The sequence below is a fragment of the Octopus sinensis genome, linkage group LG3, assembly GCF_006345805.1.
Source record: "Octopus sinensis linkage group LG3, ASM634580v1, whole genome shotgun sequence".
Classification (NCBI taxonomy): Eukaryota; Metazoa; Mollusca; class Cephalopoda; order Octopoda; family Octopodidae; genus Octopus; species Octopus sinensis.
The window spans coordinates 100,568,634-100,596,120 of NC_042999.1; the positions used below are offsets into that span (position 1 = coordinate 100,568,634).

Genomic DNA, 27,487 nt, shown 5'->3' on the forward strand with positions numbered 1-27,487 from the left:
TTTTTTGTATACTGTATGCGGCAATGAAAAAAGTTTCTTTTTTAGTCGCTAAACCTGTGTTGCAGTCTGCTGAAAAAAAATTTCAAAAACCATTTCAACTTTTTGTTTCAGGCATATTGTACTGTGGACACCACTATTCTATGTGTTTTTTTTAAGGTGATAGGAAGGAAATAATCTTGTACATTGAGCAACCATCAGCTCCCTTATTGGCTTAGTATCTGCTTCCTTTCCTCAAGAGTTAGTTTTATAAACCACATGTGTTATTTATCAAGCTCTACTTTATAGTACTTTCACTTCACAGTTCATCTTCCCAGATTTCCTACCTTTGAGCTGTCATAGCTGTCATAGGTTAAGAAATTTGCTTTACAATCATGAGGTCCAATTTCATCCAACAACTGAACAGCATGGCACCTTGGGTAAATGTCTTCTCTTGGCTATGAGGGTGCATGGCCTAGGAGTTAAGATTTGATTCCCAGACCAGATGATGCATTGTATTCTTCAGCAAAACACCTTATCTCACGTTGCTTTGCAATCACTTCAACATGTAGCACACTATATACCTGTACAGGCAATGTCAGTTTGATGGAGCGAGTGAGCTTATATAAGCACAAACATTTGATCACTGTAAACAAATCATTTTGTGCATGTTGTTCAGCAAGAAACTGTAGAACCATCTTTCTTAGACTCAGAGACAACCCATGAAGGATTATCTCAAGATTTGTGAGTTAAGTTGCATAGACAGAAGCTGTATGAAAGCCTGAATGGTTTGTATCTGTAATCTAAAGACCTAACTTTATCATACAGTGTATCCTATTTATTTCATTTGAGAATTATATAAAGGTATGTGTGGAATATTCAACCACTTACATAATCCAATGAACAGGCTGTTCAGTTGATCAAATAATTGTATATTCATCATAAAAACAGACATGTCTTTTATTTATTTACTTATTTATTACCTAATGTAAAGCCATGAAAATGGTTTGAACTTATGACTTCTTAATCATTAAAACAACATATTATCATCCCAACACCCTTAAAAACTAGTATGAAACAATCCTTTCAACTCTAGACACAAGGCCTGAAATCAACCCTGGTACTTACTTTATTGGCCCCAAAAAAGTGAAAGGCGAACTCAACCTTGGCAAAATTTGAACTCAGAAAGTAAAGCAAGAATAAATAGTGCTAACCATTTTGTGGTGCACTAATGATTCTGCCAGCTCACTGCCTTAAGCTTGTATGAAATAATGATATCTAAAATTTGCAAATAGCTGCAAATTTAGTTAGGTAATTCTAACCATTTCAAGTAATTCTAGTACAAGACAGGCACTTAATTTAAAATTCCAGAAGGATGGAAAGTTTAGTTAACTCTTGGATTTAAACTTAGAAAATATAAAGTCATAACTAAACATCCAAGATATTTAGTTAAGTACTCTTCCAATTTTGGCTACCTACCACTCATTGCATACAAATAACTTCCCATTAAAGATTGTGTCCTTACATCCACAGCAGTATTTTAAACAAGTGCACAGCAATCAGTAAAAATTGAATTAAAGATAAAAATTTTATAAAGCCAGAGCTTTCATCATAATTAAATATGTTATCTGAATTGAATATGAAATTGTTATCATGTTGGGAAATAATTTCTGTTAGCTACTCATTATACAGTTCATTAATCATAATCTTATAATTTAAATTTGTTTATCCCCTTTCTGTGTTGTGATGGATCTATTTTAATCTGTGCATCAGTAAGTAATTATTTACATTAGAACAAAATATCTGATAAGAATAATATTCACCTGCCCCTACTCCCACCTGTATATGTGAGTTTTAATAGGATGCATGACTACAAGTGTTTGTGTTACTATAATACATTAACTTAATACACATCAGCTTTCTTCTATTAAATATACTGAAGTACATTAACTGAACACATAAAATTCTTCTATTAAGCATGACTGCAGAAGAAGCCTCTAGACAATAGCTCAATCAGCTAAAAGCAGCAAATTCAATTGTAATAAAAAATAGGACATTGAATAATATAGACCTAGACATGCAAAAAGATGGAAATGACTATATAAAGATATAAGATATTTATTAGTAAGGAATTATTAAAGAAGTTTCTTAACTCTCTGGGTCATGAAGGTACCTCATAAAATCTTCACACAGTGAAATCAGGGTAAGATGGTTTCAAATAACCAATCCTTATGCAATACTTATAAAATGCTTTGAACCTAGCACTGAAAGACTTATTAACCATACATAGTCTCAGGGTCTGTTTACAGCAGTGAACTATACTCAAATACTCCAACAGTTCCTATTTGGAGTTAGATGTACTGTACTATTTTAAGTTAAATAATTTTGCCATTGACACAGGATATTCATTAACTATCAACTTTTCAATACAATTCATTATTTGATCATCTGCAGAAAATAAATAAATATAAAAAATATTTTTAAAATTGGCAGACTTAATCCAAATTCAACAATGTCAGCTGGCATATAATCTCCCTGTAAAATTACTGACAGACTTCATCTATATCTGGTCTCTTGGAATGGAGACTTCATTTTAGATCAGACCATCACAGCATGTACTGAAGGAGCTCTGTCATACTCATACTCTATCAGTTTTAGTATGCTCAATGCTCAGTTCTATGCCCTACATTCTTCTTACTCCACAGATGACATCACTTTTTGTTCCCCACTTAACCTTCAATAACTAAGCATTATTAGAGTATTAGCGTGAAACTTATACATCACCTGCCGAACCAGCACTGACTCTATGAACTATAACTTCATAAACAACATTCCCCAAAGGAGTCATGCCAATCTATCTACTTCAACACACAAGAGACACAACTACTACACATATCAAGAAAACAATGTTGTAGCCTGTCCCAAAACATGCAACTAAAATTCTCAAGGTTGCTACAAATGCCAGGCCTCTCCGGCAAAAACTAGGGCAAGAAATTCATCTACAAACAATCACTAACTCTTCACAAAGTTCAAGTGAGAGTTACAATAGAGTATATCTCCCACATCTATGTTAGTGCTGTACAAACAGATATTCCAGACTCCTGCATGCATGATTTTTTGGCATGAAGTCATTAGCTAATATAGACAAACCTCTTGGGCCACTGTCTTTTCACCCTGCATTTTCTACTACTACAACAATCATCTCTGTCCTTTAGAGCTGGTTAGTCTCATACCATCTCTACTCAACTCTCGTCACCCACATTGTGTCCCCACCTAAGATCCCATGCTATTTCCTGATCTTTTCTTGTCAGAACATTATTTCTCTGAAATTCCCTTTTCTCTCATACTGATCTTAATAGTCTTGGAAGACCTGCAAAGACCATGGACACAGCCACTTTCTCCAGCCCAAACCAGATATACTTTAGATATATATTTACCATTTCTGCAATAGCAAAGATAGAGTCCATTTATACTTTTGTAATCCTAGAAAAAATATATGTATATAAAAGAAGGTGGTGGTGGTGGTGATGATGATGATGATAATAATAATAAGCTTCACACAGTTTATTTTCTTAATATTTTATTATGTAGTGAACTTGTACCAAAGTTAGAAATCAATATTTCTTTATATAAAATATTACATACAAATTATATGTGTAGTTCATAATGAAGTGCAGAGAGCTGCAAAAATTAATTAATCAATAGCATTCAATGGCTAAGGACAAAAAGTTTACAATACATTATTAATCAGTTACATTGTACACTTTATTGATTAATCTTTCAATAGAATTCAAAATATGATTCAAAACACATATTCAATAGTCAGCTTTAAATTTATTCAATAAGTTACATGAGATATCGTTTTAAGTTAATGTCATTAGGGGAATTGTTATTCGGGATGAATATGATCCCTCTTAAAAAATATTCAACCATGAAGTTGGTATAGCATTAGGTTTCCAAAATGGTGTATTGCCAATGGGGCAATACACAAGGGTTAACGATAACAAGGGTTCAATTATATGCGTATTAACTCCTATACATATTCATCATAACCTCAAACTACAGCTATAACTCTATAACAATAATATAACTATATAATAGTAATAATAACAATAATGGTTGTTTCTGATATAGGCAAAATGTCATCAATTAAATTGACCTCAATATTTGACTGACATTTATTTTACCAACCCCAGTACTTGTCTGGTACTTTATTTTATCAACCCCAGAGGGATGAAAGGCAACACTGGCCTTGGTACGATTTGAACTCGGAATGTAAAAAACCAGAACAAATACTGTAGGGTATTTTTTCTGACACTTTAATAATCTGCCTATCTACTAGCCCCTTAAGAGTTTCTAATATAAGCACAAGGCCTGAAATTTTTAGTGGAGAAGGTTAGTTGATACCATCTACTGCTGTATTTGACTGGTACTTTTTTCTTATTGACTGCAAAAGGACAAAAGACAAAGTTGACCATAGCAGTATTTAAATTTAGATTGTAAAGAGTGGCAACAAATACTGCAAGGCATTTTGTCCAGTTCTTTTGCAATTCTGTCAACCTGCCTTCCTAATCTTAATATCAATATCAATATTAATAAATAATTATTTCTGTTAATCTTAAATAAGTATTTCTACTCTTAAATAAGGAATATTTATGAAATGCAATTTAGCTTTGATAAAATTTAAGCAATGCAATGGTGAGAGACAGTTGAGACAGTAGAAAGTTAACACAGGTTGTTGTTCTGAGCTTAACTCCTGCCAGAGTTGATTCTGCTTTCATCCTTAAAAAGGTTAAATACGAAAGATGAAAATAAGTAAACATACTGATCTGGTTCAATCATTCATATCTTCTGTTATACAAACTTAGCTTTGTGACTAATCAAATGAAATTAATATTTAACAAAAGCAGTAGAATAAATAATATAGTGCATTTGATATTTTTTTTAAACATAAAAACAAATAAACAAGACAGAAAAAACTATTGATACTATTGTATTTGTATTGTACACTATTGTATTATTCTCATCTGGTTAACTTGTTATATCGGTAAAGATGCCATATGGTCGTGTTCGTAATTGGTGATCATCCCCTAAAGTATCTCGCACCATCTAAAATAAACAAAGTTATACAATTTAGTTGGTGAAGCATTGTGAAGCAATTTCAAGAAAAACAAATACATACACACACACAAAAAAAAAAAAATAGGTACGAAGTCAATGGACAAGCTGTTGACAAGGGAAATGACAGCAATGTCAATGCTTGCAGTTTAGCAATTTTCAGAGATGCATAAATGTAAACAAACATGAATGCATGCATGCACTAACACACACACACACACAGAGGATGGCATTTGTTTTAGTTTCTGTCTATCAAATCCACACACAGGACTTTGGTTAAACTGAGCCTAGAGCAGAAGTCACGCTTTAGATTGAAAACTTTTTTCTTGAGTTTGTATGCATTAGCATGCATTAACTCACACACACAAACACATATCGGCAAGCACACAATTAAAGATATACACTACAAAAATTAATAACTTGGATTAAATTACATTTTAAGAAACTTGAGATACAAGAACATAGAACTGACCTTCTGAGCTTCTGATCTTGTCATGTCACCTCGACAAAGCAAAAGATTGATCAGTTGATCTCGACGCATGTCTGGGTATTTATTCACTAGACCCTGCAAAAAAGATAAATTGCATAGATATATATATATATATATATATATATATATATATACATACAGACCTATTGAGTCAAGTATATCAACATCAAATAAAAATCAAATGGAAATTGTAGTTGTGATACCCGCACTGGTGGTACGTAAAAAGCACCATCCGAACGTGGCCAATGCCAGTGCCGCCTTTGCTGGCTTCCATGTTGGTGGCACATAAAAAGCACCAACCGATCGTGGCCATTGCCAGCCACCTCTGGCCCCTGTGCCGGTGGCACATAAAAAGCACCCACTACACTCACGGAATGGTTGGCATTACAAGGGCATCTGGCTGTAGAAACACTGCCAGATCAGACTGGAGCCTGGCTTCCCTGACACTGGTCAAACCGTCCAACCCATGCTAGCATGGAAAACGGACGTTAAACAATGATGATGATGTTATATATATATATATATATATAGGGAGAATTCACACAGAAAAAACAGAAGACGAAGACAGGTGGTGTAGACAACAAACAGATGTATTAGTATAATGCTTGGGAAGTGAAAAAGTCTTTACCGTTTTGAGCCTAATCTCTTCCACAGAAAGGAACACAGAAAGAAACAAGGAGAGAAAATAAAGAATGTGTAGTGGCTAGCGATCTATCATGCTACCCGGGTAAGCACATAATGTGAAATAAGGTAAGAAAAAAATAGTGCTCAAATACCAGAGGTAGAGTAATTATATATATTCAAGGTGAATTATAGATGTTTCATTAAAGCATCTATTTTTCAACATGCATAGAAACAGTCACTTCTAATCTCCCTCCCTTTTTATATTTGTATATTGGAAATTTGCTGCCAGGCAGAAGCATGTTGAAACCTGATAAGGAAGTTTAGCTTGCTTTCACTCTTGTTTTGAAATACTTTTATACCTTGAAATTTGAATGGCTGTGGGCAAATAAGGTAATATTTTAAAAATTATTCATGTTACTTTGTAAATATGGAGGGATGGTACTTGACAAATTTAAATTAAATTAATTTTTTTAAAAATTGATTTATTTAATTTGCAAGTTAATCCCAAAACTGTAGTACACTATTAACTCACAATAATTTTTCAAAAATTATTCTGTTCGTCTCACCCGCTGACTGCTTTTATTCATATCAAGGTGAATTATAGATGTTTCATAAAAGCATCTATTTTTCAACATGCATGGAAATAGTTGCTTCTATCTCCATTTACCTCATGAAGACCACTCGCGTTTTTTTTCCCTCTGTCCTCCCACCTCGGGATCTTTCTTTCTCTTATGTTTCCGACGAAGAGCTCCGCTCGAAACGTCATATCCTCCTTCTTCCCTCTTTTCCTGAGCGCCTAATAATACTTTAATTGTTCCACCTTTTGCGTTGTTGTCTTTTTTGCTTTTCTTGTTTGGATTAACTTTATATATATATATATATATCATCATCAGCAGCAGCAGCATCGTTTAACATCTGCCTTCCATGTTGGCATGGGCTGGACAGTTGACGGTTTGACACCAGACTTCTGTGACTGATTTGGCATGGTTTTTACAGTTGTATACCCTTCCTAACACCAACTACCCATCAGAGTGCTTTTTATGTGACACCAGCACAGGCAAAGTCAGAATTGGTATGGCTTTTACAGTTGGATGCCCTTCCAAATGCCAACCACTTCACAATGTGGACTGGATGCTTTTAACATGGTACCAGCACTAGCAGAGTCACCAAGTAACTTGCAAGACAAGGAATTTTGAGAGGAGGCGATCTTGTGTCAGACAATGAAAGGTTAAAGTGTGACAGAGAAGCAGAAACAGATATCTTGCTATAGAGGAGGTACATGGTTACTCAGAGAGAGAGAGAGGGTGAGAGGAGGAGAGGGAGAAAGAGGGAGGGAGGGAGACAAAGAGAGAGAGGGGGAGAGAGAGAGAGAGTTATAAAATAATTAAGAGTGGCTGTCTGCACAAACTACTGCATGCTGAAGACCTACTTCTTTTTGTCAAATCTGTAGAGAATAACAAAGAAATTCCAAATATGAAAGCAAAACCTAGAATTAATAGGCTTCCACGTAAACTCAGCAAAAACCAAAATATAAACAGTGTAAACTATTGATATACAAGAGATGTAAAGGGATTACAAGCAGGCTAACAGAGAAGGTAGATGCCATGTATGGCAGATGTACAGGAGTGATTAGTATTAAAACTATATAATGAAATAAATTCCTTAAGATGTTATGAAGACTCACTAGAAGTAGTTGGTAGCTTTTCTTTTTGTCTTTACACCAAATTAGTAGTGGAGGGTAGATGAGCCAAAAGCATAGTATTCAGATTGAGAAGAAGATAGGAAAAGCTAGCTGAGGGAGGTATTGCCTCAGCTAGCAACAAAGGTATCTATCTCTCAAAGATTATGGTGTATGCAAAGTGCAATGATGCACAGGCATTTGAAACAGCTGGAAGGAAATTGATACAGACATGTAATGTGTATAGAGGATGTTAGTTGTGCCAAGCACTTGAAGTGGTTGACAGTTTGAATGGCACCCAGCTATGGAAACAATGCCAAAAATGGAATATATAAGAGAAGCATAATCCCAACATGTCTAGGAGCACAGTAACTTCAAATAAGACCTAACTTGGATTGTAAGTAACCATTCAACACATGACAACATAGAAAGAGGACGTAAAATGGTGATGATACACACACACATGCTTTTTTATATATGTATGTTTGAGGGTTGTGATTCATTGCTACATTTGTCACTGTAAAGGGTTTAACTTTGGTAGAACTAAATGTAGTTTGTGTTAAGAAGAGCATCCAGCTGTAGAAACCATGCCAAAACATATTATGGAACTTGGTGTAGCTCCTGGTCCTGCCAGCTCCTGTGAAACTCTCGAACCCATGCCAGCATAGTAAACGGATATTAAATGATGATAGGATAGATGCCTGAGTAAATGAAGTATTAGACAACCTGCTAATGGATTACAAATTCAATTTTGCTGCTGGTTCCTTGTATTTCTGAACAGAACACTTTATATTATATTGCCTCAGTTCTATTTGTTCTTAGTGCAAGAGGGTAAGTACTCATTCAATTTGGCTTATCTTAAAACCAGCTGTCTCAGTCACCCATCTTGCAATTAGATGAGAAATCTGGTTCTAATTACAGGCTAGCATACAGATATCAATTCAATCTGTTGTTTGTTAACATGCGAATGGGCAAAGAATACATCATCATTATCATTTTATGTCTGCCTTCCCACGCTGGGATGACTTGGATGGAGGCAGTATTTTATGGTTGGAAGATAATATAGTTGAAAGCAATTAAAAGATTTAGTGTCTCCATGACTTCTTTCACTGGAGAAAATATGACATTTCTCTCAATTCTTTTTTATTGTATAAGAACACAAAAGAAAAAGAAAAAAGAAAAAAACAGAAAAAGAATGGAAGACAGAATGAGGAATTTGAAGAGATAAAAAGAAGACAAAAGTGAGAGAAGAACAAAAACAAAGAAAAGAAAAAAAGAAATCATAGTGATACCAGATACTCACAGTAATTTCTAGTGACATCATAGATGTGTCTCGCAGACGAATAACTTCAGCTAAATTGTTCAACACTGCAAAACTGTCCTGTGATAAAAAGAAAATAGTGATTTTTTCCTCAATTTTTATTTAGAGTAAACAAACAATAAATATTTCTGATGGTCTTTAAGAAGTAAGAAGTGACTAACTTTCAATAAATACAATAGAATAGTATCAGCAGCCAGGTCATAGATATATGACAAACTCTTTGAATACTTTATGATTTATGATACTATAACAAAAATAAAATACAAATGAATAAAATGGTTAATGTATGCTTTAAATGATTATCATGATTCTTCCACAATACATACGTTTTACTTCCATGATATGATCCCTGATCAAGTTATTTGCTAAACAATTTGTAAATTTTTATTTGCATAAATTTATTATTCCATATCAAAGCTTCAGAGTTTTAATACACAGTTTTCTCATTTAGCAATCTTAAGATGATCATGTGATGTTTTAGTTTTGGAGGAATAAATTAGAAAACCATACTCTAAGTATTATTTAGGTTGACTTTTCATTTCAAAGTTCTACAAAATATGCTTGCTTCTATACCTTAACCTTTTAGCATTCAATTTACTCTGTTATATGTAATGCTTATTTGTTTTGAATTAATCATGCATTATCCTGTACCTTTCAGATTTCAATGATGTAATTGCTTACTTTTACAATGACATTGTAAGGTTGGTGCAAGAGCCCAAATCTGGCTAGTTTTAACATAAAACAGGTAGAATATTAGGGTCGGATATGGCCAGTTTAAATGTTAAAAGGTTAAAGGGCTTCTTTGTATCCTTAAAAACTTACGCATATATTATATATATGAAAAATGTATATTTTTATACAATGTTATGATGTCAGTTTAGTTTGTGGTAAAAATAAGAGCTAGTAGGCTGATCATGAAGTTATTTTAATAAAAAAAATTTATATTGGATAAATCTTTTGCAGCATAAGTTTTTTGAAAAGTGAGATGAACAGTAAATAGTAGTTCAAAGATTCTGATAGCAATAATAATTCAAAGGAAAGAAAAGATTTGTTTTACCTTCTTTTGAGTTTTTGAGAGACTAGCAAAAAATTCTTCAAGTTGTTCTGCTTCATTACAAATTTTTTCAGCAACTCCTTTTCTGTCTTCGTAATTACGGAAAGAAAGTCTCCTGTAAATAAATATAGTTACTTTAATGTAAAAACCACAGATATCACTCACAAGCAATAGTGACACAGTAGCATGTCCCCCTACTCTTACAGTTTAAGGTGTCTATGTAGTTGCAAGCAAACATAGACACCTTGGTCCATCCATCCCTTGACTCAGTTGAACAGCAAGGACAGCAGCTTAAAGAAAAAGAGCTAATCCAGCCCAATGCTGGTACTCATTTTCAGCGGAGTATTCTAGAGCAATGTAAAATGAAAAGCCTTGCTCAAGGATACAATGCACTGACCAGTCCAGAACTGAATACACAATCTAATAACTGTGAGCCAAACACCCAAACCACCAGGTCATGTGCCTTCACTACTACTATAATACAGAAAACAAATATTTGTAATTTTAAGTTAGCTGATACTTTTAGAGGTAATCTACAGATAAATTACTGAATTAAGGAAAAAGGAAGATTTCCCAAAAGAAGTATAGCATCTACAACTGTTTTAATTTAGACTCATTCATATATTCATATGGAGAGAAATGTATATTCTTCAAACTTAATCCTGAATATAAATGTACATGTCACTATATATATAGACATACACATACATACAAACACACATACAAGATATACAGGCATTGCAGTGTGGTTAAGAAGTTCATTTCACAACCCCATAGTTTGGGGTTCACTGTTCCTTACTATAACCTCACACCAACCAATGCCTTTCTGAGTGAATTTGGAAGATGAAAACTGTATGAAAGCCTGTTGTACAAATGGTAAACTTAATCTGTCATCTGTCTCAACATCCCCATCAGGTACTCTGGTACAAGCATTCAGGCCAGAATTCCTGTTTGAGAAGACCTCTCTCTCTCTCTCTGTCCCATTAATCTCAAAGGCCATGTGAAGAGTCACGAACACTGCTTTCTGTTTTTGGCTATAATGATTACATCATCATCATCATTTAGCATCGATCTTCCATTGTCAAACTAGAAAACTATGTCTGTTTTGGCGCACACACACACACACACACGAGGATGTACCCAAAAAACACTGGAATTTTGTAATATTCACTTAGTTTTACATGTTTACACTTTTATTATTTTTAAAGGCTTCTCCATTTGAGGCAATGCATCAGTCCAGATGCATTTTCCATTCTGAAACAGTCCTGGAAGTGATTTGAAGTGATGCTTTTTAATATCTCTATTATATTTTTCTTTGCCTCTTTCACATCTGCAAAATGTTTTCTTTTAAGGACTTTTTTTCATTCAGGGGAACAAAAAAAAGTTGCAGGGGGCAAGATCAGGTGAATAGAGAAGGTGGGTAAATGGGGTCATACCACTCTTGGTCAAAAAGTGTCTCACACTCAAGGCAGTGTGCAATGGTGCATTGTCATGACGAAACCACCACTCTCCACTTTTTCACTGGTTGGGGTGTTTTTGTCTCGTCATGACTTGAAAACAATTCAGAACTGCCAAATAAAATGTCTCGTTAACAGTTTGACCAGGAGGAACAAATACTGTGTAGACAATCCTTTCACATCAATGAAACAAATCAGCATCATCTTGACACTGGACTTCACTTGATACACTTTTTGGAGGCATGGTGACATTGATCCAAGATCAGTTCATGAATTTTTGTGATGTTTTCATTCATTTGGGAGGCTGACGGTCACCCTGAAAGAGATTCGTATTCAAACAACAAGTGACCATTTCTAAAGCATGAAAATCACTCATAAACTTGTGTTTTTGCTCATAGCAGAGTCCTTGTAAGCTATTTGAAGCATGAGACCTGTTTCAGTCATCATTTCCCCAGTAGAAACAGCATTTCATGGAAGCATGCTGCTTCAGCTACTGCAAGATTCAATGAACAGGGGAGAAGCACTGCAAAAGAAAAACATACCATGTGGCAGTACAACTCTACCCAACACTAATGGTCAGCAGACTGATACATAAGGGTCACATCAAGTGGCTTCTGGCGGTGGAAGCCGGAACTAACACAGGCTTGTCCCACAGAGAACATTTCCAGTTACTTTTGGGCACCCCCTTGTGTATGGTGAATATAAGGAATTATAATCCAAGTCGTGTCTTCATAAAGCACATCTTCATGTTCACACTAATCCAATATATGTACAGAGATGTTTTATTTTAAATGTGATATACAAATCAACTGAAATTTTTGGTGAATTCAGTCTGCAGAGTAATTACATATTAACACAGAAGATTGAAAAATATATATCAAATTATTCCAGTAGACTGTTTTAATATGTTTTTGTGTGTGCATGCATATGAAGTGTTCAAAACAAGATGGAAAAAAACCCAGTAAAATAACACTTACTTTAAGAGTATAGCCTTTAGGTATTGATGTAGAACCTTTCTCTGAGCTTTTACGAGGATTTTGTCATAAGCTTTTGGTCGGAGATGTACAAAATCATTATTATAATCTTCTAAAGTAGCACAAATAGTTTTCACAGCATCACTACTTAACATCCTAAAGAAAGAAACGTCATTACAAATTATGGCTTTTATTCTCAATAACAAAACAACTACTACTTGCCTGGTGGGTTTCAGAAAGGAGCTTTATACTTGCTGTTTAGAAATTCTATGTAGATACAGATATGGCTTTGTGGTCAAGCAGTTTCCTTTACAACCACATGGTTTCAAGTTCAAGCCCACTGTACAGCACCTTGGACAAGTGAGTGCTTTCTACTATAATCTTAGGTTGACCAATAGATTGTGAGTGAAACTTGATAAGTAAAAACTGTGTAGAAGCACAACATCAGACCTAAAATATCTTTCCTTAGCCTAGATTTTTTATACATTGCAAAATAGGGTAATTTATTTAAGATGGCTGTGTCCATATGAAAAATGTGCTTGCATGTTTCAGCATATATAATAGCATACTGTAATATGTAATAATGATGAATCTTTATTTTGCATAAGGTTTCTTAGTCTTGTATATAAACTGCACACAGATTTTTCCAAATTGAAGTTGAGTAGGAAAATGTGTGATCAATGAGTAAACATTGTGTGTGTGTGTGTGTGTGTGTGTGTGTGTGTTTAAGCTGGATTAAAAATCAAAACTCAAAATCAAAGTAAATCAAGATTGAAATCAGAATGGAAATTGTAGTTGTGGCTGATGCCAATGCTGCCTGACTGGTTCCCCATGCCGGTGGCATGTAAAAAGCACCATCTGATTGGGAGTCAATGCCAGTCCCCCCCGACTGGCTTCTGTCTTGGTTGTATATAAAAAAGCACCATCTAAACATGGTCGATACCAGTGCTGCCTGACAGGCTCATGTGCCGGTGGCATGTAAAAAGCATCCACTACACTCTCAGAGTGGTTAGCGTTAGGAAGGGCATCCAGCTGTAGAAACCTTGCCAGATCAGATTAGAGCCTGGTGCAGCTTACTGGCTTGCCAGTCTCCAGTCAAACCATCCAACCTATGCCAGTATGGAAAACGGATGTTAAACAATAATGATAATCAGCACTGCCAATGACTGTGTGTTTGTGCAAAACTACGTTTTGGCCAAAATTTTGATGTGCTGTACATTCAGGTGAATTTGTTGTATGTTATAGTGATCTTGCCATTGGATTTTAAAATTCAGGTTTTGACTCATTGATTGATTGATTTTTCACATATGCATATTTGTGAGCTTAATAAAAATAAAAGTACACCCAGTCTGCTTTCGCAAACACGTCTGCATGCACACACGTGTTGACTAATGCGGTCAAGGGCTGAGTGTAGGAGTATTCACAATAAGGTATTTTCTTGAAAGTGTGGATCTGACACTAGATGTTTATCTTGGTAGACTGGTCTGAAAGTTGATCTTGAAGAAAATTTATAAATGGATAATTATCCAGAGTATCATGATCTCTATCATGTGAAAGCATTACTTATTTTCCTGTATGATAATCTAAGGCAAATATATTACTTTAATCCCTCAATAACAACACACAATTCATGTAGTGGATGATGGATTTATCAACATATGCAATTATAATCAAGACATAAGTTGTAACCAATGAAGAGATGGTGTATATTGTTAAAGATATCAAAAGTAATTCTAATTTACCATTGTTTGGTCATGAGTTGTTCTAAGTGACCACTTGTATGTAAATCCAACAACACCACATCTAATAAGATCTCTAACCTGGAAAAATAAATAAATAAATATTCATTAAAACAGATTTTTATAAAATGGAAAGTATTGAAAAGTAGAAGGATACTTTGAAAGAAATGAAGCTAGTATGCTTTGTTGTCAGTGTGCATGTACAACAAAGTATAAGCATCTCGAGAGAAAAGTTAGTATGGTCATGAGATGTATATGGACAAGGACAGCAGTGTAAAGAAGTGCCAATCTCTAATTGTGGAGGGAACCTGAGGAGGAGGTAGACCCAGGAAGACATGGGATGAGTTGGTGAAGCATGATATTCAAAAGTTGGGCCTCACAGAGGCAATGACTAGTGACTTTGGTGATATGCCATGCTTGAGAAGACCTGTGAAGCCAAGTGAAATTGTAGTTGTAGCTGATGCTGGTGTTATATAACAGGTACCTGTGCTGGTGGTATGTAAAAAGCACCTTTCAAGTGTTGGGCCTCAAACAGGTAATGTGGCCGATGCTGGTGCCAGGTAACTAGCACCTGTACCAGTGGCACATAAAAAGTACCTTTCGAGCGTTGGGCCTCACGGAGGCAATGCGACCAATACCGGTGTTGCATAACTAGCACCTGTGCCAGTGTTGTGTAACTAGCACTGTTCAAGCATTGAGCCTCATGGAAGCAATGACAAATGACCAAGACTTTCAGCAATATGCTGTGCTTGAGTAGAAGACCCATCAAGCTAAGTGAAATTGTAATTGTGTGGCAGATACTAGTGTCATGCAACAGGCACCCAGATACTCATTACACTCTCTGAGTGGTTGGCATTAGGAAAGGCATCCAGCCATAGATACCAAGTCAAATTAGACTGGAGTCTGTGCAGTCCCTCAGCTTGTCAGTCCTGGTCAAACCATCCAACCCATGCCAGCATGGACAACAGATGTTAAATGACAATGATGATGATAGTAAACACTGGTTCACATAGTTGATAGTTCTCTGATTACAAAGAATATAACAAATTGAAGCCACTTCTAAACAGGAATCAAATGTAAGTCATAATTTCAGTTCAATTCAATAATAAAGCTGAAACACTGGAGCAAGAAATGGTCCTCCAATCCACTGAATTCTGTCAAACCATCCAGACCATATCAACATGGAAAGTAGCTGTAAAATGATGATGAGATAACATACTTGAGGATATTTTTACTACTGTTCAATGCAAATTTAACATCAAAATTTAACTATTATTTGAAATACATATAAAAAGGAATACCCAAACTCTCCAACATCAGTAAACTTATCAGCAAGTTGAAGGAAATTATCTTTGCGTATCATATTGAGATCATCTTCATCTTCTGTACGTAGATTTTCTTGACCTTCTAGCTCCAAAAACCGTTTACGAAGTTGTCTGACATAACCGGCAAATGCCAAACAGTTGTTGACGTGAGCAATCTGGTGAGAAACAAAAAAAAAACAATAAAAAAATTTTAATTTTTATCTTGAAAAAATCTCTTGATAAAAGGCAGATTTTCTCTGCCTCCTAAATAGTTTGTTTTTTATACAATTGTACAATATAGAATTTCTTCAATTAAGCAAAAATTTGAGAAAAGTAAATATTTTACGATTTGCCTCTCGAATTTCAACTGCTTCACTCATGCTATCACCCTAATTTCTCCTACTTTCTCTTTGCAAGTGTACCTTAAACCACTACTCAAAAAAAAATACACAGCAAACAGAAACAAATAAATACATAACGATTTACCCCTCACACAATTTCTTCAATTAGAGTTTACCTATGATTTTTCTAAGTACATTCCATTCAGTCATGGCATACAAATTTCTTTCAATTTGACCCCCAATTAAGCAAAAATTCGAGAAAACTCAATATTTTACGATTTCCCTCTCTCACTTCAAAGGCTTTACTCTGCCTATTACTCCCACTTCCTCTTTACACACATAGACACGCAAACATATACATATATGACAGTGTCAATTGTTGAAAGAAAATTGTAAGCTAAGAAAATTGTAAGCACCAGGTGGTGCTATTAAGTTAGACATGGCCTGGGCCAATAATGGCCGAAACCTATCAAAGTATCAAAGTATAACGTGTGTGTGTGTGTGTGTGTGAGACAGGGATGAGCCATTCATACTGGTCATCCTTTTTGCTAGAGGAAGATCCGCTATGGTCTTATATGCTACACCACTGGTTTTCAATTCATATTAATCAAATCAATATTCAATTTTTCACCCTTAATATGTGTGTGTGTATTAGCAATTCGTATAAAATTGCATCAAAGACTTGAACTTGAATAAGTGGCTTCACATAAATGGGGATAAATTAAAAAGGTTTGTTGTTAGTATTATTACTGTTTGACTATTGTAATCATGTTTGTTGGTTCCTCGCCAGGGAAACATTGTTGTGTTGCATTTGTTAAATAATTGTAAACCGTAACCCTCCCCCTTTCGGAGAAGGGGCTTTGGTTATTGTTTCAAAATTGAATTGTGTCCCTGTTTGGGGAAATTGACAATATTTTCACCGTCTTTACACATATATATATACACATATATACATGCATAATATATCTACCCATACACACACACGCACACAAACACACACACACATACATAGGGGCAGGTGTGGCTGTGTGGTAACAAACTACGTTCGAAGATACTGTACTTGATATGGGCGGTAGTGCCTTGCCGGTCTATGGCCTACCTTCAACAAACCGGGAAGGCACAAACACTCTGTCTTCACATTTGCTGTGTGAGACATGTTTTAATGTTGATGAGCTTGCCGAGTACATAGCCAACAATGAGCCAAAGCTCCTTCCAGAACACAAGTTCACTTACAACTCCGTTGTTAATTCAATCCGAGCCAAAACTGGGAGGAATTTTTTCCTGGACGCTCCTGGGACACTGGGAAAACTTTTGTCAACAAATTAACATTGGCTGAGATTAGGCGAACACAAGGCATTGCCCTAGCTGTGGCATCATCTGGAATTGTGGCTACTTTGTTGCCAGGCGGCAGGACAGCTCACTCTACTTTCAAGCTTCCGCTTCACTTAGCGAAGACTGAGACACCAACTTGCAACATCAATAACAGCTCCGATCAGGCAGAAGTCTTCAAACGATGCAAGCTTATTGTTTGGGATGAATGCACGATGGCCCACAGATGTGCTCTTGAGGCACTAGATAGATCTCTCAGAGACATCAAACACTCTTCAGCTCCCATGGGAGGCATAACACTTCTTCTTTCAGGGGACTTCCGACAAACACTTCCCGTTATTCCCAAAGGGACTAGAGCTGATGCAGTAAGTGTGTGTCTTAAGTCATCCACATTGTGGCCACTGGTGAAGACTCTCAAACTTCACAACAATATGCGTGCTCAAATGCGACGTAATATCACATTAGCAGCATTTTTTCACAACCTCCTTGCACTTGGCGAAGGCAAAATACCAGGGGATGAAAATGGTAATATTGCCATCGATTCCATTTGTACCATTGTCAAAATGCCTTCTGATCTCAGAGATGCAGTGTTCTCAGATCTACAAGCTAATTATTAGAATATGGATTGGATTGGCCAAAGGGCTATTCTGGCCCTGAGGAATAAAACTGTTCACCATATTAATGATGAAATGCTAAAACTCATTCCTGGGGAAGTCTATGTATATAAGTCTATCGATACAACTCCTGACCCAGAGGACGTCATCAACTATCCAATAGAGGTACTCAATTCCTTTGAGCACCCCAGACTACCACCACACATTCTCAAACTTAAAGTTGGTGCCCCTATAATGCTCATTAGAAATTTGGTTCCCCCAAAACAATGCAATGGCACACGTTTGATCGTTAAGTCCTTATCTCACACCGTAAACTTATATCAATATTTGCCTGAATAATCATCAGAATTCAGTGCAATCATTAACAGTACTTTCAAGCAATTCAGCCCCGAGCATCGCCGGGCAATTCTGCTAGTATTATATAAAATAATGTGTCAAAATGTTAGTGTTAAACCTCTGACCACATAGGCAGAAGTTAATATCTTGTTGTGCACTTCAGCAAGGCATCTGATACTGCTTGCCTGACGGAACTAAAATGAAACTAGCTCTCCTCCTCTTTCATGATTGACTGAGTGCTTAAAAAGGTATCAAAGTATAAAAATATACAAATATTTAGGGAGGAAAATAGATATGTTTGTTTTTTAATGAAAGAATTAGAACTATCAAAATGCTTTATTCACAAGAAGTACTTGTAAGACAAAAGAAAAATGAGCTGAAAGATAAAGAAAAGGAACCAATTTTCTGCCACTATTAATTAAAATAATGGGTATTAGTACAAGTAAATTATAAAATAGACAAGTGTGAAGAATATCTAAATATTATAAGAATAAAATTATTTTTTCCATGAGAAATTGTTAGGAATAACCACAAGGAATAAATAAACATTTATCATATGCTCAACTACACATCCAGTGGAAGACCATTCTGTCTTTTTGTCTTTTGCAATGACCATTCTGGGTTTTTTTTTCTTTGCCTTTTGCAATGACCATCCTGTTTTTTTATCTTTTGCAATGACAACCCTGTCTTTTTTGTCTCTCCAGGACTAAAGTGTATAATTAGTTAGAGATAAAATAGTTATATAAATAATTTATGAGACAACTAATTCACAATTTATGAATTCAAATCCACTGCAAACTTTCATTGTTTCTAAAAGACAGTACTATATAACAAGTACAATAGGAATAAGCACTATATTATCTGGGAATGCTACCAACAAAAGATGGACATCAACTCCAAGAAGAGATGTATTTCTCATCCACATCAGAATATAAACTCAAAAGCCTTATATGTTTAAGAGATATTTATTTAAAAGGTTTATGCTTAGCTGAAATAAAAAGATAAAAAGGTGCCATTTTACTGGTTAATAGTTCACCTGCTATACCTCATGCAGCATTATATATATATATATATATATATATATATATATATATATGTGTGTGTGTGTGTGTGTATATACATCTTTTTCTCTTTTACTTGTTTCAGTCATTTGACTGCAGCCATGCTGGAGCACCACCTTTAGTCGAGCAAATTGACCCCAGGACTTATTCTTTGTAAGCCTAGTACTTATTCTATCGGTTTCTTTTGCTGACCCGCTAAGTTACGGGGATGTAAACACACTACCATCGGTTGTCAAGCGATGTTGGGGGACAAACATAGGCACACAAACATATGTATACATGTGTTTTTAAATGTCTGCTAAGCCTTAAGTGCCTTTTTAAGGATCAGTACCCAAACTCCAATTATATAGTATAAGACAGATGAGAAATAAATCTCTCCATGGATAGGATGCTAGGTTATATTCCCAAATGTCCTGCTACTTATTTCCAACAGCTATGTGAGTAGAAGCAATGGTCAACTATCTGAACAATAGTAAAGTGAACTGTAAGAATTATCTCTTAATTGAATTGAAGTAACACCACTAGCAAATTTAACACATAACCTGCTGAATATTGTCAATAACACTCAGTCAATAACAACAACGTTTTGTCAATAATTACTGTCAATAACACTCACTTTTATTATGTTTAGAATAGCACTAGCACTGTATAAAAGGCAAGTTTTCTAACAAACTGACAGTTTTGTGCTGAAACCTTTCCAACATTAATTTACATGTGGAGAAGATTAGATTCTACCAAGCAAGGTTTCTTTAGATATTCTACATAATGACATTTTCAATGGTTCAGATAACCATGATTAATTAGTATATTGTACATGCTGAATAATAAATTCAAATTGTGGATTTTCACTTTTGTACTATAAGAAATACGAGTAAAAATAAACAAACGATTACCATGTATTGAGGAAAATATATTGATTCATTGCGATTACCAATGTGTCTTTCTTTGTAGACTTTCATCTCAACTGGAAATAGGAGAAAAAAACAGCTATTAATATGTATTAAGATATTATCATCATCATCACTATTATTATTTTTATTGAGCTGAAACAAAAGCAGCAAGCTGGAAGAGTCCTTAGAGACTAAAAAAGAACAAAAACAAAATGCCTTGTGTTGCTTATTCCAACTCTTTATACTCTGAGCCCAACTCCTGCCAAGGTCAAATTTACTTTGCATCACTTTCGTTCATTAAATAATACACCAGTCAAGTTGTGGTGGTGGTGGTGGTGGTGGTGTCAATGTAATTGACTGCCCCACTCTAGCCCTCAGAAGCACTAGCCTTGTGCCTAAATTAAAAACATTGATATTATTATTATTTACTTTTAATCTGCATGCTTGTTACAATCACTTGCCAAGATACACCCACCGTCCTAGAGCGAGTGAAGGATAAGAGATGTTAGAGTATGACTGAAAGTTTGGGGAGGGGTAGTGGCAGGGGAAGTAGCAAAATATCTTCATGTAATACAACACAGACATTTAAATTGATAGGGTTTTTCTAAGGATTTGGGCAGTATTTGTCAGCACAATCTTGATATCAAATCACTCGACTGTTAGTTAATCATCATCATCATTTAACATCCACGTTCCATGCTGGCATGGGTTGGATGGTTTGACAGGATCCAAAAGGATTTAAGGACTGCATCATGCTCCATTGTCTGTTTTAGCATGATTTCTATGGCTGGATACCCTTCTTATGCCAACCACTTTATATTTCGATGCTTTTTTCATGCCACCAGCAATACCAAGGTTGCAATGCAGCTCACAGGATGATGAATCCTGGAGTGGGGGTGGAGGTGGCTCAGTTACAAATTCATACTTTTGTGTGGCTATAAGAAATCACTGTTATTACTAAGAATAAACAAAGAGTGGAAAAAGGTAAATGTTCAACATGGCAGGAGAGATATGGCAAATATTTTCAATGATGGAGAAAATGTATATCTGGCAGATACTCTTTTACTTGTTTCAGTCATTTGACTGCGGCTATGCTGGAGCACCACCTTTAGCTGAGCAAATTGACCCCAGGACTTATTCTTTGTAAGCCGAGCGGTCTCTTTTGCCGAACCGCTAAGTTACAGGGATGTAAACACACCAGCATCGGTTGCCAAGCAATTTTGGGGGGACAAACACACACACATATATATACATATACATACATACGACAGGTTTCTTTCAGTTTCCGCCTATCATATCCACTCACAAGGCTTTGGTCGGCCCGAGGCTACAGTAGATGACACTTGCCCAAGGTGCAGTGGAATTGAACCTGGAACCATGTGGTTGGTAAGCAAGCTACTTACCACACAGCCACTCCTGCGCCTGTTGATGTTCACAGAAGAAATACCAGGGAGCTTAAAATATTATACTTAAATGATTTGATTTATGAATTACTGTTAACAGTTCAACAGGATATGATGAGTCACAGGACTGTATATCAAGCTGACACTGAAGTTCAACACAGTCCTCATAAACATTGGATCCAATTGAACCAGCCTACCTATGCCAGCATAGAAGATGGACATATGATGATGATGATGATGATGATGATGATGATGACTGGTAGTGGATAGAAGACAGCATAAAATTTGGATAAAAAATATTTAACAGAAGTTTTTTTCTTAATAAAGAAGAAAAAATTGCTGGAAACAATTCAACTTATTCAACTCATGCCAAAACTGTAAAATTAATATGGAACCATAGATAATGTAGATGGTGTAATAAAATATGAAACTAGAGATGTGTTGTGACTTAAGTAAATGAGAAAAAGTGTTTTATATACTCAGTTTATTTTTTGCCAAATCAGTCCAAAAATAGAGAAGAGAAAAATTTAATCTGTTGAAAAAACAAGTCTAATCTACTTACACTTGTAATCATTTGCAAATCCACTGAGATTTTCGACAAACAGCATAATGACTTTCTTTGCTAATTCTGCACTCACTGTCTGAGCAACTTGCAACTACACCAAATAAAATACAAAGAGGAACTTTTAAACAAAGTTTATAGAAAATGAACAAAGTTACACAACCCTTTTCCATTTGTGTGTGTGTGTGTGGGGACGACGACTATATTCTGTTTTTCTATTTTCAAAAGAGCAGTGTATTTTCATACTTGTTTTGAGAGTAAATTTCAACTTTATTGTGGCTGTGAGTATATTTTAATTCAAAACTTAGCAAATGAAATTTTCCCTATCAGATATTTTTAAAGCAGATACTATCAAAGAATAATTGCAGAATGAGCTATTTAACATCATATGGCTGGAATATCCTACAAGTGAAATCAAAATAATTCTAAATGAAATAAGTATTTAGTATCTACAGAATGTCCATAAATTACCTTTATAATTTTAAAAATTAAGAAAAAATTTTAAAATAAGGATAACTCAGCAGAGTTTATTGAAAAACAGAAGCAAACAAATTATATCTTTAATAAATAATATTTAACATTCAAAGAAATTGAATGATGGATCTCAACTTTTATAGATATAATAAATTGTGGATGTTGTAAAGATAATTTATGGACACTGAGTATTTTAAAATCTGCCTTTTATTTAAACAAGAAAGACAAAATTAATCTGTTCAGAAAATGATAAGACTTGTTCCTTCAAGAAACTTGCTAACTCAACTTACATTCTGATCAACCATCTCAAAAATAATAAGTGTCATTGGTGTACTGTAGTATTTATCTTTATCTTGCTCAGGTAACTCTTCTTTGAACCAGTCCTACAAATTAGGAATACATACATATTAATAAACATCAAAATGCTTGCTTTATGATAGAAAAATACATAGCATAAACATTTTAAATACAGATGTACAAATATCTTCACAAAATACAGGAGGTTATGAAGCCATAGGGTAGGTTTGAATGCACTGCATAACATCTTCAAAATATTTGGTACCTAAATTAAATGAAGCATGGAAGATTGGTTATTGTGCCAAGAGATAACAAAGTACCCACAGCAGATGTGAACTCATGGTCCACAATATTATGGACATTAGGTGTTCTATCATGTCATTTCTGCTCATCATCATCATCTTTTCATGCCAACATGGGTTGAACAGGTTGTCATGGATCAAATGAATTCTGATTTAAAGTTACTGTTCTCCTATATGGATTGGAAACAATAACTTATTCATATATTCCACTTCTGGGATAGTTTCTACAGCTTAATGCCCTTTCTACTGCCTACTACTTCACAAAGTTTAAAGGGTGAATTTTATTGTCCACTGGAAAATGTATTATGTCCTTGACAAGACTAAAGCATCCCCTATACCAGCCACTTTACAGAATATTCTGGGTGCTTTTATCATAGCACCAGCACTGCATAGTTATTTTACCCCAGCAAGACTAAAGAGTTCTCCCTATGTTGTCATCATTCATTTTCCAAAACACTTTACTCTTGACATAAAACCTGCAAATGCTCAACATGCAAATGTTATTTTTAAATATGTTTTCACTGCCAGCTCGATAACCAGTAGTTACTGTGCACTTACAGTCATTAAGAAGTCAAATCAGAAATTAGGAACAGAAATAATTTAAACATGAAGAAGAAGATTTGGTGTAATGGAATGAGGTTTTTAAATAGCAATATTTATCTAAAACCTAAGAATACATACAAAAATAAAATAGCAGTCTAAAAAATTAGCTGGGAATCATGCTGTCTCCTTTTTCTTTACCTTTTCTACTACAGTATGTAGTATATATGGAGGTGCATGGCTTAGTGGTTGGATGTTTTACTCTTGACCATAAGACTGGTTTCAATTTCTGAGCCAGGTGATGCACTGTGTTCATGAGCAAAATACTTCACTTCATGCTGCTCCAGTTCACTTGGCTAGCAAAAATGAGTGACTAACTGACATCCCATCCAGTAAGGGAATATATACACCACAGAATCAAAGAAAACAGCCTTATGATCCAATGGCTTGGAAAGAAGTTTTGAGAAATAGTATAGGAGCTAACTGGTCTTGTGTCACTTCCACTCAAGTACTCCCAACTCATTCATCTCTCTTCTTCCTTTCATCAACCATATTGTGTTTACCATCAAGGTTCATGCATTAACCACTGTAGTGCATTACTGTACTTGAGAAGACCTGCCCACCACAACAGAACTGACATCCTAAAACCAACAACAATTATGAGATATGAAATAAATGTTATATGGAAAATTTTTCCATGAAAGAAATAGACATGATCAAGAGCAATTTACTTTTTCATCACTTTTCAAGGCATTGTGAGTCCATTCTATAATATCTTTCCTTTTATTCTTTAAAAATCTGAAAAGAAATAACAGGATATTTGTATAATTATAATACAAATTACACTTTCTTCCTTAATTCCTTCAAGAATATATAAGACCAATAATATTATATTATAATCTTTTTCCTATTGCTTAATGTCTAGCATCTAAATTTATAACAAATCTCTCAACCAGAAACTCAATTTTTCTTTGACAAGAATTAAATTCAAGTTGATGAGATTAAATTTATATGCTCTTATTGTTATATTAATGTAAACGTTCATTCTTTTGTTTTAAGCTTGATTTTTTGTATTGGTATTACCTGAAGGCAATATTCTTATGATCTGATGTTCTTTCAGACGCCTGTCTCTTCCTGCCTTACAAATAAATGAGTTTTTATTCCACTATTTTGAGAATGCAGAAAGCTACAGGACATAATATTCACTGAGATTGTAAATATGATGTCACTGATTTTTCACTCAGGTAATCTCATGCAAAGAGCAGAAACGATAACTTACACACACACACACGACAAGCTTCCAAACAGTTTCCATAAACTAACTTCACTCACAAGGCATTAGTAGGTCCAAGGCAACAGAAGAACATACATATCCAAAGTGCTACACTGATAATAAAAGCAAAATTAGGTCAACTGCACTTAGTCCATTAACTGCCCAGACACTTATTTTTCATATGATAAAAAATAAATAATAAAAAACTTACTCATCTTGTAACATTTCAACCACATCATTTTCCAAGAGTGGCCCAAGGTCTTTGGTATCAAAATTTAATTCTGGGTTTTTCATAAGCTCTGGGGAACTGAAAGTATTTGACATTAAACATTTGTTTATTTATAGTTTTGATAAGAAAATTCAATAGCTAAAAATATATCTAAAATCATTCAGAAAAAGTTAGCCTATATCCAATCTTATCTTGTACACTGATTACTAGTTAATATGAAAATAAAAATGTATTTCTGATTATTAAATAAAATACATGTTTAAATTCTATCAAATCGGTCTCTTATGCCTAGAAAAATGCAGCCACCTCATGAACTAACAACACTAACAACCTTGTGTATGAGTGTTTGATTTTGTTTATACACCTTGAGCTGCTTCTAATTCATATTTGACTTATTTCTGTGGCATGAAACATTGGGACATGCCAGAAGATGGTTTTTAAACAATTTAGCATAAAGTCATAGTCAGTGACATAGCTTTCAGCAGGCCTTGTTTGGTATGAGGCATTAATAAGTTACAACAATGACAAAACATTGATGTCTGTCGCTCTGAAAAGGGACCTGATGTGAGTTGTCTTGCTTGCCTATGGCTTTCTTTCAGGAGTTAACACCAGGAGCTTTGAGAATATATTCTCTTACACTTAAAAAGATGAAGGCAATCCACAAACTAGTAACACACACACACCTTGTGTATGTGTGTTCGATTCTGATTATAATTGGTTTTATGTCTAATTACAGTAATTGTTAATGTACATGCAGGCTTCTATCAAAGACAGATTCCAAAATTACCAGGACTGATTATAAAAGCTAAGTTGAATTAAGGATTTCTATTTCACAACTAGTGCTTATGATAATTCCAAGTTTTATAAAAATTTATGAGATATTTCAAGCTTCAAATGTCATCTCATATTGCCATCTACAAAGAATATGTTAAATCATAAGTTCATTTCCCAAAATGTAGACAGCTAAATCAATAGGATATTAATATGTTAGAGGTTTATATTCTAGTAGCTGCAATTTTGTATTTGTGGCATAGACATTTAACTCTTAACTGCCAAATATGCCAAGCTAAATTGATACTACAGGGAGATACACTCTAGAACACAATAGGGTAAAATGTGAAGATTGTTAGAGAGGATAAGACACTGAACTACTTGTTTGTAGATTCAACTCCACAACAGCAATTGCTTTGTATTTCTAAATAAAACATTTCATTCTCCATTAAGTCAGTTCACCAAACTGTCAAGAATGTAGGCACCAGATCATTAGGAAATGATACCTGTGAGAGATCAGGACTTTATCTAGTGGCAGACACATCTTTCCAATGCTTCACAAAAGAAAAAAAAACACAAAAGAGTTAAGTACCAACTCTTAAAATTATTGTAAGGCAGCAGTACTTAATTTATGAGTCTTAGTATAAAAATAAAAAAGTCATAAAGTTAAACTCTTTAACTTTTGAAATATCTGATAAAATATTCATGAATATGTTATACCATAAGTGCCATGACATAACATTTTCTGCAAACAAAAACTGAGGAATATTTTCCCCCGCAAAAATATAAAACGTTATTTACCTCCATTGGACTGTATTGAAAAAAAAAAAAAGAGTAACAAAAGATTATTGATTTGACAGAATGAATTGCAATGGTAACAGGTTGAGAACCACTAGTTTACAGCTTAGGAGCTATCTGGTAAGTGAATTCTTCAGAACAATATAGTAGTAACCGAAAGAGAGGCCTCATTTCAGAAATGAAAATGTTACCCAGTATAATCTGCATTAAGGCTTTCTAAAGTATTAACATCAGTTAAATTTTTAAAAAGAAACCTTGGCTTAAAAGGAAGTTCCTTTGATAAGGTTTTTTTACGAGAAGCAGAAATGGTGAATTCAAGAAGTGAAATAAAGTTACACAGAAATAATTATGAACAGAGAATAAGACTTACTCATAGCTGTTTAACCATGTAAGTAATGTAATGAACTCATTTCCTTCTAATTGCTGCTGGATAAGATCTTTCAACTGGAATAATTAAATTAAATATAAAAAAAACAACAGTATATTGAAATATTAGATTAGACAAGATGGCAATGAAAAGATACCAAATTAA

General features: G+C 34.7%; 1 protein-coding gene across 1 annotated transcript in view; it reads right to left on the minus strand.

Moving 5' to 3' along the window:
* Positions 1–3,794: 3,794 nt before the first annotated feature.
* The window catches only part of LOC115209336 (exocyst complex component 3), a 41,497-nt gene continuing 17,804 nt past the window's right edge, over positions 3,795–27,487 (minus strand). Inside the window, exons 12-24 of the mRNA XM_029777698.2 lie at positions 27,326–27,399; positions 25,369–25,464; positions 24,616–24,682; positions 23,036–23,128; positions 22,272–22,365; positions 20,310–20,380; positions 15,733–15,911; positions 14,435–14,512; positions 12,696–12,848; positions 10,265–10,376; positions 9,190–9,267; positions 5,567–5,659; positions 3,795–5,085 (exon numbers count right to left, since the gene is read on the minus strand). Coding sequence (XP_029633558.1) covers positions 5,008–5,085; positions 5,567–5,659; positions 9,190–9,267; positions 10,265–10,376; positions 12,696–12,848; positions 14,435–14,512; positions 15,733–15,911; positions 20,310–20,380; positions 22,272–22,365; positions 23,036–23,128; positions 24,616–24,682; positions 25,369–25,464; positions 27,326–27,399 — 1,266 coding nt within the window. The 3' untranslated portion in view covers positions 3,795–5,007. The remainder of the gene's footprint in view (positions 5,086–5,566; positions 5,660–9,189; positions 9,268–10,264; positions 10,377–12,695; positions 12,849–14,434; positions 14,513–15,732; positions 15,912–20,309; positions 20,381–22,271; positions 22,366–23,035; positions 23,129–24,615; positions 24,683–25,368; positions 25,465–27,325; positions 27,400–27,487) is intronic.